Genomic DNA, 13037 nt, shown 5'->3' on the forward strand with positions numbered 1-13037 from the left:
TTTAATCATTTATCTTTTTCTTTTCATTTTTGGGTTATCTTTTCTTTTGACAATTATTTTATGGAAAGCAAAAGGCATTGAAATGAAACACGTGGACTATTTTTACTTTTGAGAACCGGGCATGGGAAAGTAGAATGTGAAGAAATAATTGTGCATTGGGGTGTGCTAAAGACTAAAGTGGTCATTTTGCCCGATTTCGAAGAAAAGAAGAGTGGGAATTTGGAAGGTTTTGGGGAGCAATGGCCATTGGCCACCAGGGCCCCTCTTCTTCTTTTTCTCAAATAAAATAAAATAAAAGCATGATCGGTCAAAGTCTTTGTTCAATTTATTCCGACAACTAATTGCAGGGATCTATCTATTTCATACCTTTGATGCTTGTATGTATGACTCGGTTTCAGATTCCATGTAGGCCATTTTCAGAATAAAAAATAGAACTTCTAGAATACAATGATTATTTCATATTTAGTTAATCTTTTCTGCAAATCTTAAATTTATATAAAAAATTTTAAAAAAAAATTAACGCAAAACATTCTACGGGTATCGACCACCCCCGAAGCTCGTCGGGGTTGTCTTGTCTTGTCTTGTCTTGTCTACCCCTAGTGTTACGCTAAGGTGGCAAAGAATGTATTGTAGTTAATTTTTTTTACATGTAATTGTTATTATTTATAAATATTTGATATTTTATGAATTTTGATTCAATTTTAATGAGAGAATCATATGTGTTGGCAAGAATATGAATAGTCATTCCATTTTGACTCCTTATATTTCTAGTAATTGAAACTTATTTTTCTAGTTTCTTACAAAAATTACAATTTTGTGTACCAAACATGCCCTTAAGGTATTGTAATATATATATTTTGTGGACCAACAAAACTTGGCAATTATGTATAATTCTCTTAACTATCTCTTTTCGTAAATTCAATAGATCATTAGATTTATTGACTGATGTGGGTCTCACACGTTCAATGATGAATTCACCAATTCACTATACAGAGATAATTGAAAGATGGTTAAGAAAACAATTTTATCATTTCTCATGTTATAATGCCAAAAAGATAAAAAGTGAGATAAGTTCTATGCTTTTGTCCTTGAGCCACTCTTTTGGTTATAGGTGGTTCAATCACCTCTAAAATAGTGGTTTAGGGATGGTTCAGCCTTTTTAATTTGGTTAAAGATGTGGTTAGACCATCCCCAAAATTGGCCATTTTGGGTGGTCGACCTTCGACCGCCAAACACATTATGAACAGTTTAATTTAAAACAAATCGCTAAAAAAAAAAACACACAAACATTGCATCAAATTCAATACATCAATCCGTATGATTCCATGTACTAGTTGTACTTTCACTTTATTCAAAAACTAATCATCATACATTATGATAAGGAATGTGCGCCCATGCAATGATTCCACGATTGAAATCATTAACAAAGCACATTCATCCACAGCCCCCCCTCCCCCCCCAAAAAAAATAAACCATTACTGTTTTTTGTTTAAATCTTAAGTTTCTTTGATGTTTATTAATGAAGCTTTTAGCATATATATATAGGAAAATGCTAAAGGTATAATTATTTTGCCCAACGTTAGGTTAACTTTTGCCTTATTTTTTAATTTAAAAAATAACAAAATTAGAAATGAAAAAAAATTCTAAAGCAATAATTTTTATTTTGGTTATTCTTTATTTTGGTTTTTTTTTTAAAATAAAAAATAAAAACTGTATTTTGCTTCAGAAACTTTTTACAAAATTAAAAATTAAAAAATTTTCGGAAGTAATAATTTTTATTTTGGCCCTTCTTTTATTTGGTATTTTTTTTAAAAAAAATAAAAACTGTATTTTTCTTCATAATAATGACCATTTTTTTAAAAAAAATTGGTCATTATTATGAATAAAAATATAATTTTTATTTCAAAAAAAAATATCAAATAAAAGAAGGACCAAAATAAAAATTATTGCTTCAGAAATTTTTTTAATTTTGTTATTTTTTAAATTAAAAAATAAGAAAAAAGTTGGTCCCAAGTTGACCCTAACTTGGGGCTAAGTTGACCATAAGTTGAGGCTGTATCATTCCTCATATATATATATATATATATATATATATATATATATTTATTGAAGATGGATATGGAGGTTGAAATGAATCAATCAATAAAAAAAATAGATAGCATTTTGACCCTTGTCTTTATACTATATTAAATATGGCACCATATGACGTGTCCAAAACCACCCTACAGCTTTTTGTGGTATAGGAATAGGATGGATGCATTATTGAATGCTTTAACAGGTCCGGCTAGATAGTGGTTTAGGAATTTGGATTTAGTATGACATTAGGTATTACAACATTTATTATAATTCTTAAAAAAAAAATAAAAAATAAAAAAAAATGGACGCTAGTAAGCGGTAAACCCGATACGAAATTAGCGAATTAGTTTTGTGGGGTCTAACCTTTTTAATTAAATGGGTTATGTTATGGTTAACATATATAATTTTAGATAAGTGCTATAAAGCCAAACAAATGAACCTAGAAAAATTTTCAAATTGACGTGGCAAGGGTTTTTTAATTAAAAAATGCAATTCTTTCTCCCTTGTCTGCTATTCACGATTTACCACGTCAGTTTGAAAATTTTTCTGGGTTCATTTGTTTGGCTCCCTAATACTTCTCATAATCTTATATATATCTCTGTCTTGACACTTTATATATATATATATATACACACCACTAAATTTTTGGTATATATACATATATTTAATTTCATGCCTACTAAAATTAGGATGGTAAAACCCCTGAATTACAATTTTAGTACTACAAATATTGTTTAAAATATATATTAGCAAAATTTGAACTGTGGTTGTTCAACAATATGGCCGTTGAGAATCATACTTATATAATTATATATATTTAATTTTTCTTTGGGTATTATATATAAATATAAATATGTATTAACTAAAGCAATCAGAATTAGGAAACAAGAGCAACTGAATTAGTCTGAATGAGCAGAAGTCAGAGGGCTTTCAAGTTCTGGAACCTCTCACTTATGTATCATCACACGCGCCTTACTGAAAGACGAGAAGCGCGTTGCATGTACGCGCATGATTGATTTGTGCACTTCACCCAACAGGAAAACACGAGGATGCTCTCACAACTCAACCACTGAACCACATAAAAAAAAAAAAAAAAAAACGTTTAAAAGCAAATAAAAATTATATATATATATATATATATATATATATAGCATTTCTCTATAAAAGAATAAAGACGTGCTATAACGTAAACACAAACCCAATTTTTTTGAAACTTCTGTTATCGCCTGTCGGTTTGTACCTTTTCTTTCTCTCTCGAGCACTTCTGCCTTGGAGAATGGAAAAAGGATGAATTAGGAGAAGAACATGTACTTGTTTATCTCCTGAATTTAGCCGTTGAGGCGATTTTTTTTTTTTTTTACTTGTATATTTGTTATATATTGGTGTCTTTCATTGGGAGACAACTTTATAGAGAGAGAGAGCTGCGAGAAATGGCGGCGAGTGTTCTGGCGGGGATTCTGATTGCGGTGGCGCTGTTGCCGGCTGCTTTGGTGCTGGGCGGTTTTTCGGCGGCGCTGAAGCTGGAGAGAGCCTTTCCGGTGGGCCAACGAGTTGAATTGAGTCAGCTCAGGGCTCGGGACATGGCCAGGCATGGAAGAATGTTGCAGTCTTCTTCCAACGGTGTCATCGATTTCCCCGTCGAGGGTACCTACGATCCGTTCCACGTTGGGTAATTCTATGGTGGACTCTATATATTTGTGTGTGTGTGTTTGTTTGTTTGTTTGTTTGTTTTTTTAATGATTTTAGATTTGAATTATGGGTTTTTTTTTTTTTTTGGTTCTGATGTGATAGTGTTGGGGAAAGTTTAGATCTTCTGTGGCTTTTGATTGATTTTGGAATATGGGTTTTCATTTTTAAGTAGTTTTCTTTTGTCGGTTTTTGTTTATATGGGTTTTGATGTTCAACGTTTGTTCCTAACGTTTCTTTATCTGCTTCTTATTTATTGTGTTAGAAATTTCTTGTTTACTCAACTATTATTATATCCGTTTTCTTTTTTCTTTTCTTGTGTGTCTTTTGATGTTCAATGTTTGGTTTTTCTTTTTCTTTATCTTCATTTTGCTTTGCCTCCTGTTCTCTGGGTTCCTCTGGAATCATTTGGAGTATTTATTTTTGTATTTTTATTAGTTTTATTCCTTATTTTGGTCAAAATTTGATTCATTAGTTCCTTTGTTACAGGCTTTATTATACGATAGTCCAACTGGGTTCTCCTCCAAGAGACTTCCATGTGCAGATTGATACAGGAAGTGATGTTCTGTGGGTCAGTTGTAGCTCCTGCAGTGGTTGCCCCCAATCGACTGGGCTCCAAAAAGTATCTATTTTCCTTATCCATATTCTTTCTTTTAAGTCCTGTAGCTTTCTTTAAACAATAGACGCAATATGGTGCTATGAATTTTCAATACCATTGCTTGCTTTTCCTCCAGATTCAGCTCAATTTCTTTGATCCTGGGAGCTCATCAACAGCTTCATTGGTCTCTTGTTCAGACCGAAGATGCAGTACTGGACTTCAATCGTCAGATGCCATCTGTTCTGTTCAGAACAATCAGTGTGCATACACATTTCAATATGGAGATGGCAGTGGGACATCCGGCTATTATGTATCCGACTTATTGAATTTCAACACGATTCTTGGGGGCTCGGTGACCACGAATTCTTCGGCTCCCATTGTATTTGGGTGAGGCATCATGAATTTTTCATGCCTAAGATTATGTTATTTTGTCTGTTGATTTGAAGTTGGAAGTCATTGCCTCAGATGTTGGATTATGAAACAGGTGTAGCAACACACAGACAGGAGACTTGACAAAGTCAGATAGAGCAGTTGATGGGATTTTCGGGTTTGGGCAACAGCAAATGTCTGTCATCTCACAACTTTCTTCACAGGGAGTAGCACCAAATGTATTCTCTCACTGCTTGAGAGGGGATGATGTCGGTGGAGGTATACTGGTATTCGGGGAAATCATAGAGCCTGGTATAGTTTACACTCCACTTGTCCCATCACAGTAAGTTCTTTCCTTGGAAGTAATCTGCAAAATCTCAAAAATAATTTTTTTTTACTGGGCGTTATGTTGAGTGCAATGTGATTAGTTGTAAATTTTATGAAAGTAACAGTTTATAGGTTTTCATTAGGCTTCTTCACGTATTTCACAAATTTCTTTTATAGGTTCTTTTTGGTAAGTAGTTTTATAGTTTTTAATCTAAACTACATTGCCCGTTTGACTTTTCATAGCTTCACTAAATAAAAGAATTGCAATAGGTAACTGTTCTGTAGTTTGTGATCAATAGTGCTTTCTCATTCTTGTGATTCTTGACAGTTTTATAAGCTTGTCCCCTTCCTTTGAGTTTGTGATACTTTGAGGTGATCTTGTTATATGGATCGTTGGTAATACTCTTTAATTTTTATTTCTGAAACTGAAAAGCTTAAATTCTTAGATTTTGCACATTGTGGTGAGACCAAATTTTAAGGTATAAGGGATTAGCAGATCACAACTTTGAGTGCCGTGTTGCTTAAATATCTTAAGTTTATGTTTGAAAAAAGGGAAAATGGTCTCATGGTCATTGCAAATTTGTGAGGGAAAAAGATATTGTTCACATATTTGAAGAAGATGGGATCGAATGACCAATTTCTTGGTAGTTTGAGTATCTGTTCTGGAAATCCTTATAAAGCTTTCAATCATAGTCATGAGACTAGAAATTTGTTGCTCAAGTCTGGATCGTTTATTGTTGTAGAAAACAACCAATCTCTAAGGGAACCTATACCTTAGATTCTAAGGGAACCTATACCTTTTAGATTTTGGATTAATTCTCTGATTCTTTTATTAATGAGCTTGATGTCTTTAAATAGACAATTACAATGCATAGTGAAAATAAAAGACTAAGTAAAATAAACTATTCTAATGATATTACTTATCTCTAATATTTATATTCTAATCCATAATCTAATGTTATCTATAAAGATAACATATTATCCTAAGGTATTTTAATCCTAAAATACCTCTATTATTAGACCCCTAGTAGTTACTATGAATAAGAATATTAATCCACAACATTCTTGAAACAGTGGTTCAAAAACCTTACCTTCCGATTTTGGAAAGTAACATATATGATATCATAGTCATTAATCGCTAGGAATCAGAGGCAATTTCTTCTCCTTAATTAAGCTACTGGAATAGGTTCAAGTTCTTTAATTGATCTCATAATTTGTTTACATCGGCCGTTTAATGTACCAGCTCTCTCTTGGCCTTTCTATTTTGCGTGTTAATTAACCAAACCGGCTGATACTTGGAGCGAGATCTCAGTTTTTAAAAATCCCCGTCAGAGTCAAACTCAAAACTTCCAAACTAATTTTTATTAGGTCAAAAGGCAAAGATACCTATAAATAATTAGGGTTGCAAGATTAACAAACACGGATAGCACAAACGATTTTACCTCAGATTCTTAATTTACTTCTACAAGTTCATTCACCACCCTAAACAAGCAAAACTCATACGCTAGTTTCAAGTTCAAAGCTTAAAAGTGTTTCTTTTTTCTGGTGAAGTAATATAGGAGAGAAGTAGATGAAGCCTACTTAGAATAAGCTCCAAACTCACCCCAAAAGGAGTACTCTGAAATAGTGTAACTTGAGCTACTATGCTTTGAAAATTAAGTAGCTATTCTTGAGCTGCAGGAGTAAAATCCTTGATCAATTTACAGTTCTCTCTTTTTTTGACATTTTTATCTGAGTATCTGCGGTTCCTCTTAAGTTTGACAATGAACTTATTGGCTTTAGTTTGTGGGAACTTTTGAGTTAAAGGCCAATGGAGAGCTCATATTTAGCGCTCCTTGTTGGCAGAGGATTCTGCAGTTTATGTCTTTGTCTTCATCTTTCTTGCTATTGAAGAGGCGAAACTTAAATTAGATACAAAATTGGATCAAGAGGCCAAAACTATATAAAATAAATCCAATTAGTCAAATGCTAAAACAGTGCCTAAAAGAGGGAAAAATAGTTCTTAAGGAAAATTTTTTGTAGAGATATGTAGAACCTTTAGGTCTCCTGAACATTTCAATTCTTTTACATGTTGAATAGCTTGCTGTACATGATAAGTTTTATTTGAAATCTGATATTACAAAGTTTTTTGGATACACCCCTCCTCTCCCTTTTGCCCCTGAGCGGGATCTTTTCCCTTTTTGTTTTGTAATAGATGCTTCTGAAAATTAGATCATATAAAACTTGACTGCAGCAGTTTGACTGATCACTTGTCTGTTTTAAATTTCAGGCCTCATTATAATTTGAATCTGCAGAGCATTTCTGTCAACGGCCAAATGTTATCCATTGATCCAGCAGTGTTTGCAACATCAAGCGGCAAAGGAACCATAGTTGACTCCGGGACAACTTTGGCATACCTTGCAGAAGAAGCTTATGATCCTTTTGTCAATGCTGTATGTTTCTTTTGAGCAAACTCTCAGTGTTTAACCATTCTATTTGGAATGATTATGGGAAATATTTGAAGCTTTTTTTTTTTTTTTTTGTCAAGAATGATAATACAAGTATTTTGAAAAAACTTTGAAGCATGTTATTTTCTTGACCTGCAGATAACGAATGCTGTTTCACAATCTGTGCAACCTGTTATTTCCAAGGGAAATCAGTGTTATTTAGTTACCACCAGGTTCAGTTTTGGGTTATATCATCTCAGTTCCTTCTTCCTTGAATGCTAGTCTTTTCAGACGATCTTAACTCTGAAATGAATCTTTACTTTGTGTTCAGTGTCAATGATGTATTTCCCCAAGTTAGCTTAAACTTCGCTGGTGGCGTATCAATGAATCTAAGACCTCAGGACTACCTCTTACAACAAAATTCAGTTGTGAGTTTTCAAGTTTTGATTTTTTTTTCTACCTTTTCAATTGTTGTGGGCTAGTCTGGATATACCGGTGAGTTGAAGTGGGTTGCAAGTTGCCTATTCAGTTGAACAATCCTTCCAATGATTCCATGTGCTTGGCAATTTGGCTCTCTTTGTTCTATTTCATGCATTTAAAAGCACATGTAGAATGTCAACTGTGACTAGTCAACCAATTTTTTCCATTATTCAATTAAGCGGGAAACTTAGAGTGCATCTATGTAATGCAACTTCCCTGCTATTCTCACTTATAAATCCATTATTGACTTCAGGAATATTGCAATACCAGATTTGATATCCTGCACTAACCCTCCTTGACTGTACTGTTTGCGTTCAAGTTGTTCCTATTACACATTGAAGATTCTCTAGTATTACTGGTTTCTTAAATAATGTCTTGCCTGACCATTTCCTAGTATAAATGCTGCTCCTACTCTGATTGATTGTACTATTGCCATCCAACCATTGGCAGTGGTCTGTTTTGCCTAGTAGAAATAACCCAAACAAGCTATGAAGCTCAGTAGCATTCCCAATACATAGCTCTGTTTCTATCACAACATGAAGAACGATGGCTTCATAGTTTTATTCTTTAACTTTGGTGAATTTCCTTTTACAGGGTAACTCTGCAGTCTGGTGCTTTGGCTTACAGAAAATACAGGGTCAAGGGATAACAATTTTAGGAGGTATAAAGACTGACCGGAAACTTTGCTTTAATTGATAATTATGTTAAAGCCACTGATTTAAATCTTCATATTCTGTCAAATAATGAAAACTTGGACTTTTCCTGAAACCTTAAAATCAATTATGTTTGTTTTGACAGATATTGTTTTCATTTTAGATCCTAGTAGACACCATTTTGCATGAGGTTTTTGTTTATAGAATCTAACTTCCTTGATATTATTTTTTTGGATCACTGAAAGCTTAAGTGCTTAACATGATCCTGGATCTGCTGTTCTAATTTGGCTTCTGAATGTCACTGGACAATTTCCTTCTTTTCTTCATTTTCATTTTCTTTTTCTCCAATTGGGGCTACTCCTAGTTTGGTTTCACATTCGATTTGTTAGAATCACAGTAGTTACTCTAAATCTTCTTTTTTAGTACTGTGTGCTTGAACTGATTTATTTCTTACTTTTCAGATAACCATTGTGCTTTAAGATAACAACACACTATTTCTTTTTGCAGACCTTGTTCTAAAAGACAAAATATTTGTTTATGATTTGGCTGGTCAACGGATTGGATGGGCTAGCTATGACTGTGAGTTTCAATATCCTTTCTGAAATGGCCTTTGGACATCACATGAGAAGAAAATAACATATATTGCAGTAAAGAACAACACAAAATGGTTCTATAAATCAATGCTTTGGTCATCTGTTGATGATTTATAGATTATGAAAAGCATATTGACTTGTTCAAATGCGATGTGGGAAAAAAAAAAAAAAAATGCAAGGATTACTCCCTGTTGTCCAAATGCCCTCCAACTTAATTGAGTTTATGCATGTTTGAATTCTAATCCCCTGGTGTTTGAATTTATCAAATTAGGTTCGACGTCAGTAAATGTCTCTGCAAGTACAAGTGGTCAGAAGGAATTTGTCAATCCTGGGGAAGTAAGTGAAAGCAGCTCACTACGGAAGGAGCTAGCAATAAGCATGATTGCTTTCCTAATGCACATATCACTGCTTGGCAGCTTCTTGTTTTTGTAGCATACAATGTGAAAGGTGTGACTTCTGAGGCTACCTTTCGTTGCCGGTTTATATTTCTAACAATCGGCAATGCCTAATGTTGTTTTACTGTTAGAATTTAGATTGTTGCTTTGCAGCACAGTTTGCAGTAGGTTTTGTGGCTGCTGAATATTTCTTCATCAGCCTCCTAGAATTACACGTTCTTCCTTTGGCAGCATTTGTAAATCTCATTCACACGGATTATTGGTTTCATAGCAGAATATTTGATACACACAAACTTTTCATTTTTCTTACTTCTGTAACATATTCTTTAGAGACAACTTCACTTATACACCTCCTGAACTATGAAGCAATTTTCAATGTCCCCCTTGCTCCCCCTTTCAATTATCTTAACAGAGAAAGCAAAGATGATCAAAATACACTTGTCTTCATCATTGACATATTGAATGCAGAGGAAAGAGAAAACAAAAAGTAAAATAGAACATTATGATTTTGGTGTGTATATGTGTATATATTGTTGTTCCTGCAATATTGTTTCTACAGGCAAGTTTAGTTGGGTCATTAATATAATTCAAATACAATGATTTTTTGAATTACTGTTATCAATAAGCAATTCATTTTTTATAGTATGGTGGATTTAATAATTGATTTTTAAAATATTCTTCTATCTTAAGTGATTTCTTTTGAGTGGTGGCAATGACTCCAATGATATGGCTTGGTTTAGTTGTTTGATTAAAGCAAAGAAGTGAAAAGAAAAGGATAAATATACAAAATTTGTTTTACCATGAGAAGGGCCTGGTGAGTTTCAATTTCTCATTGACCTTAACTTTGGTCCGGATGAGCCTTAAAAGGCTACTTTTACAGCCACCAATCACACATTGACACATAGCCTAAAGCAGAAAAAATGCACAAAACTAACCTATAACCTAAAACACTAGATTTTAAAGGGTTTCTTCTTCTTTCTTCGTCTTTCTTCTTCTTCTGCCGACAACTACTCTTCCCCTTGTCATTTAACAAAGAAAGAGAGATGTTGTGAGAGAGGGAGAAAGAAGCACGGGAGAAGCTGGAACTCAAAGAGAGAAACAAAAGACCCGTGGGTCTGTTGAAACGCTGGCCGTGGGTCACGCCAAACCCATGCCGGCCAGACCTAGCCACCCAGGTGGCTGGGTCTGCTGCCTGGGTCACGGCCAGTGTGCTTCCGTCTCCGGTGAATTCCTTTAGGGTGATAAAATTTCTAAAGGGTTAACCTTTTCCCTCTAGGATTTAGGCCCCGTTTGGTTTGCGAAATAGACTCTTGGATTGGACTAGCTAACACTAGGTATAGCTAGTCCTTTATTTGGTAACACTCTATTCTTAGGAATAGTCTATTCTCATTGGACTACTAATCTCATACACACAAGATTAGCTAAGTCACTCAAAAATGAGTGGCTTAGCTAATCATTTCTTGTAGGATTAAATTAATTGTATAAATTGCTACAAAAAATCCCACTTGTGGAATTAAATTTCGTTCTCTCTCTGATTCTTCTATATTTCGCTCTCTCTCTCTCTCTCTCTCTCTCTCTATATATATATATATATCCGTTTTTCTTTTCTCCATCTCTATATTTCGTTTTCTCTTTTTCTATCTCTTTCTATTTTCTCTTTGATTCTTCTGGTACAGTTTTTCTGCAAGTGCAAACAATTTTTTTTTTTTTCTTTATGCCGTCTCCTTCTCTGTATCGTTTCTCTTATTATTTGTATTATTATTATTATTATTATTATTATTATTATTAATTCTGTTTTTTTTGATTTCTTTTGATTCTCTGTACCGTTTCTCTCTAATTTTCTTCTCTTCGTTTCTCTGTTTTTTTCTTTATGTACCCTTTTTTTTTTCTTTTTTTTTTTTAATTTTGTTTCTTCGTATCTCTTTTTTCTCAGTTTTTTTTTTTTTTTTCCTTTTCTTTTCTTTGACGGAGATACAGAATCTGCAAGGTTTTTTATAAAATACAAATATATAATCTGTTTTTTGATTTCTTTTGATTCTCTGTACATTCTCCAACTATATTTTTTTGATTTCAAGATTGAGTTTGATTCTATTTTCTCCAACTATATATTTTTTTTATATAAATAGTTTTGTAGCATAATTGCATTTGAAAGTCCTTAATAATATAAATTGTATTTGTATTATAAGGGTATTTTAGGAAATTTGATCACAATATGATTCCATTCACCAACATATTGCATTGTACCAAACGAAGGAATAGGATTAATTAGTCTATTCCAGCGATACAATCAAACAAAGGAATGGGAATAACTAATCTATTCCATACTTTTCTATTCTCAGTAGTCGTTAATTCTTTTCCAATGGACTAGACATTCCCCGAACCAAACGAGGCCTTAGTTTTGAATCAAAAAATAAGTTTTAAGGTATTAGAATCGAATTTTGAGGCATTAAAATTTGGTTTTGAGGCTGAATTTTGCAGAAAAATGGGCCGAAGATGGTGACCCACAGCTGAGTCTGGCCGTGACCCAGTAGCTGGGTCACACTGGCATGGTCTTGTGAGACCCACGGTGTGGGTCTGGCGAGACCACGCTGTGGGTCTGGTGGCCAAGGGTATTGGTCCTTTTTTTTTTTTTCAATTTGATTTTGCTGTCTTTGTTCTCACTTTGGTTTTTTGCAATTTTCTCAAAATGATAATGTGTCGGCTGGAGATTAGAAGCTGCAAAATGGCCATTTTACAAATGGTCCAGACCATATGGGCTCTCTTTCTCATTTACTTCTCCCTTCCTCAAAAATGTATAAATTTTTCTCTTTTATATATATATATATATATATATATATCCTTAAGATTGTAGCTGTTTCTTTTAAATTACTATCTACTTTTGCTGATGCGTTTTGATTTGCTTCTACAAATAAAGTTCTGTGAATATTGGATGGAAGTTTCAAAGCACTATTTTGCTACAATTTTGGATTTTAAATTTAAAATGTTACAGAAAATGAAGAGTACCAAAAAAAAAAAAAAAAACAGATCAACACAGTTTGAGCCTAATTTGCCCATATCCTTCTCATTTACTTGGACTGATAACATAGTAGCATAAACCCATATTTAAAATGGGATTTACATAATTTGAAAATAGAAAGTGAACTATTAATTTATCATATATTATATTATTAAGAGCCAAAAAACAAAAGAGTCAAAAATATATTTCCTCTCGAATATAAGATAAGAAAAAGGAAGTAGAATACAAAAATTGATTAAGATAATGAGAGAAATCACTAAGAACAACAAAATGAAGTGAAAAGTTTCAAGCAAAAGGTCTAATCGAATTGCTTAAAAATTTGAATGTGTACCAAAAATGACGTTAATCTTAAGAAAAACACAAGAGATCAAAGTGATTTGACAGTCATGTCCTAGGCAAATTCTTTGAACATTACAAT

General features: G+C 33.3%; 1 protein-coding gene across 1 annotated transcript; it reads left to right on the plus strand.

Moving 5' to 3' along the window:
- Window positions 1–3273: 3273 nt before the first annotated feature.
- On the plus strand, window positions 3274–9984 carry LOC132164194 (Eukaryotic aspartyl protease family protein). The gene is made up of 10 exons (XM_059574631.2): window positions 3274–3745; window positions 4252–4384; window positions 4497–4747; window positions 4845–5072; window positions 7326–7488; window positions 7642–7715; window positions 7814–7910; window positions 8557–8623; window positions 9123–9194; window positions 9480–9984. The coding sequence occupies exons 1-10, from the start codon at window positions 3507–3509 to the stop codon at window positions 9638–9640; spliced, it is 1485 nt and encodes a 494-aa protein (XP_059430614.2). The 5' UTR covers window positions 3274–3506; the 3' UTR covers window positions 9641–9984.
- The last annotated feature ends 3053 nt before the right edge of the window (window positions 9985–13037 follow it).

The sequence above is a fragment of the Corylus avellana genome, chromosome 8 (assembly GCF_965113065.1).
Source record: "Corylus avellana chromosome 8, dhCorAvel1.hap1.2, whole genome shotgun sequence".
In the NCBI taxonomy this organism is placed as follows: Eukaryota; Viridiplantae; Streptophyta; class Magnoliopsida; order Fagales; family Betulaceae; genus Corylus; species Corylus avellana.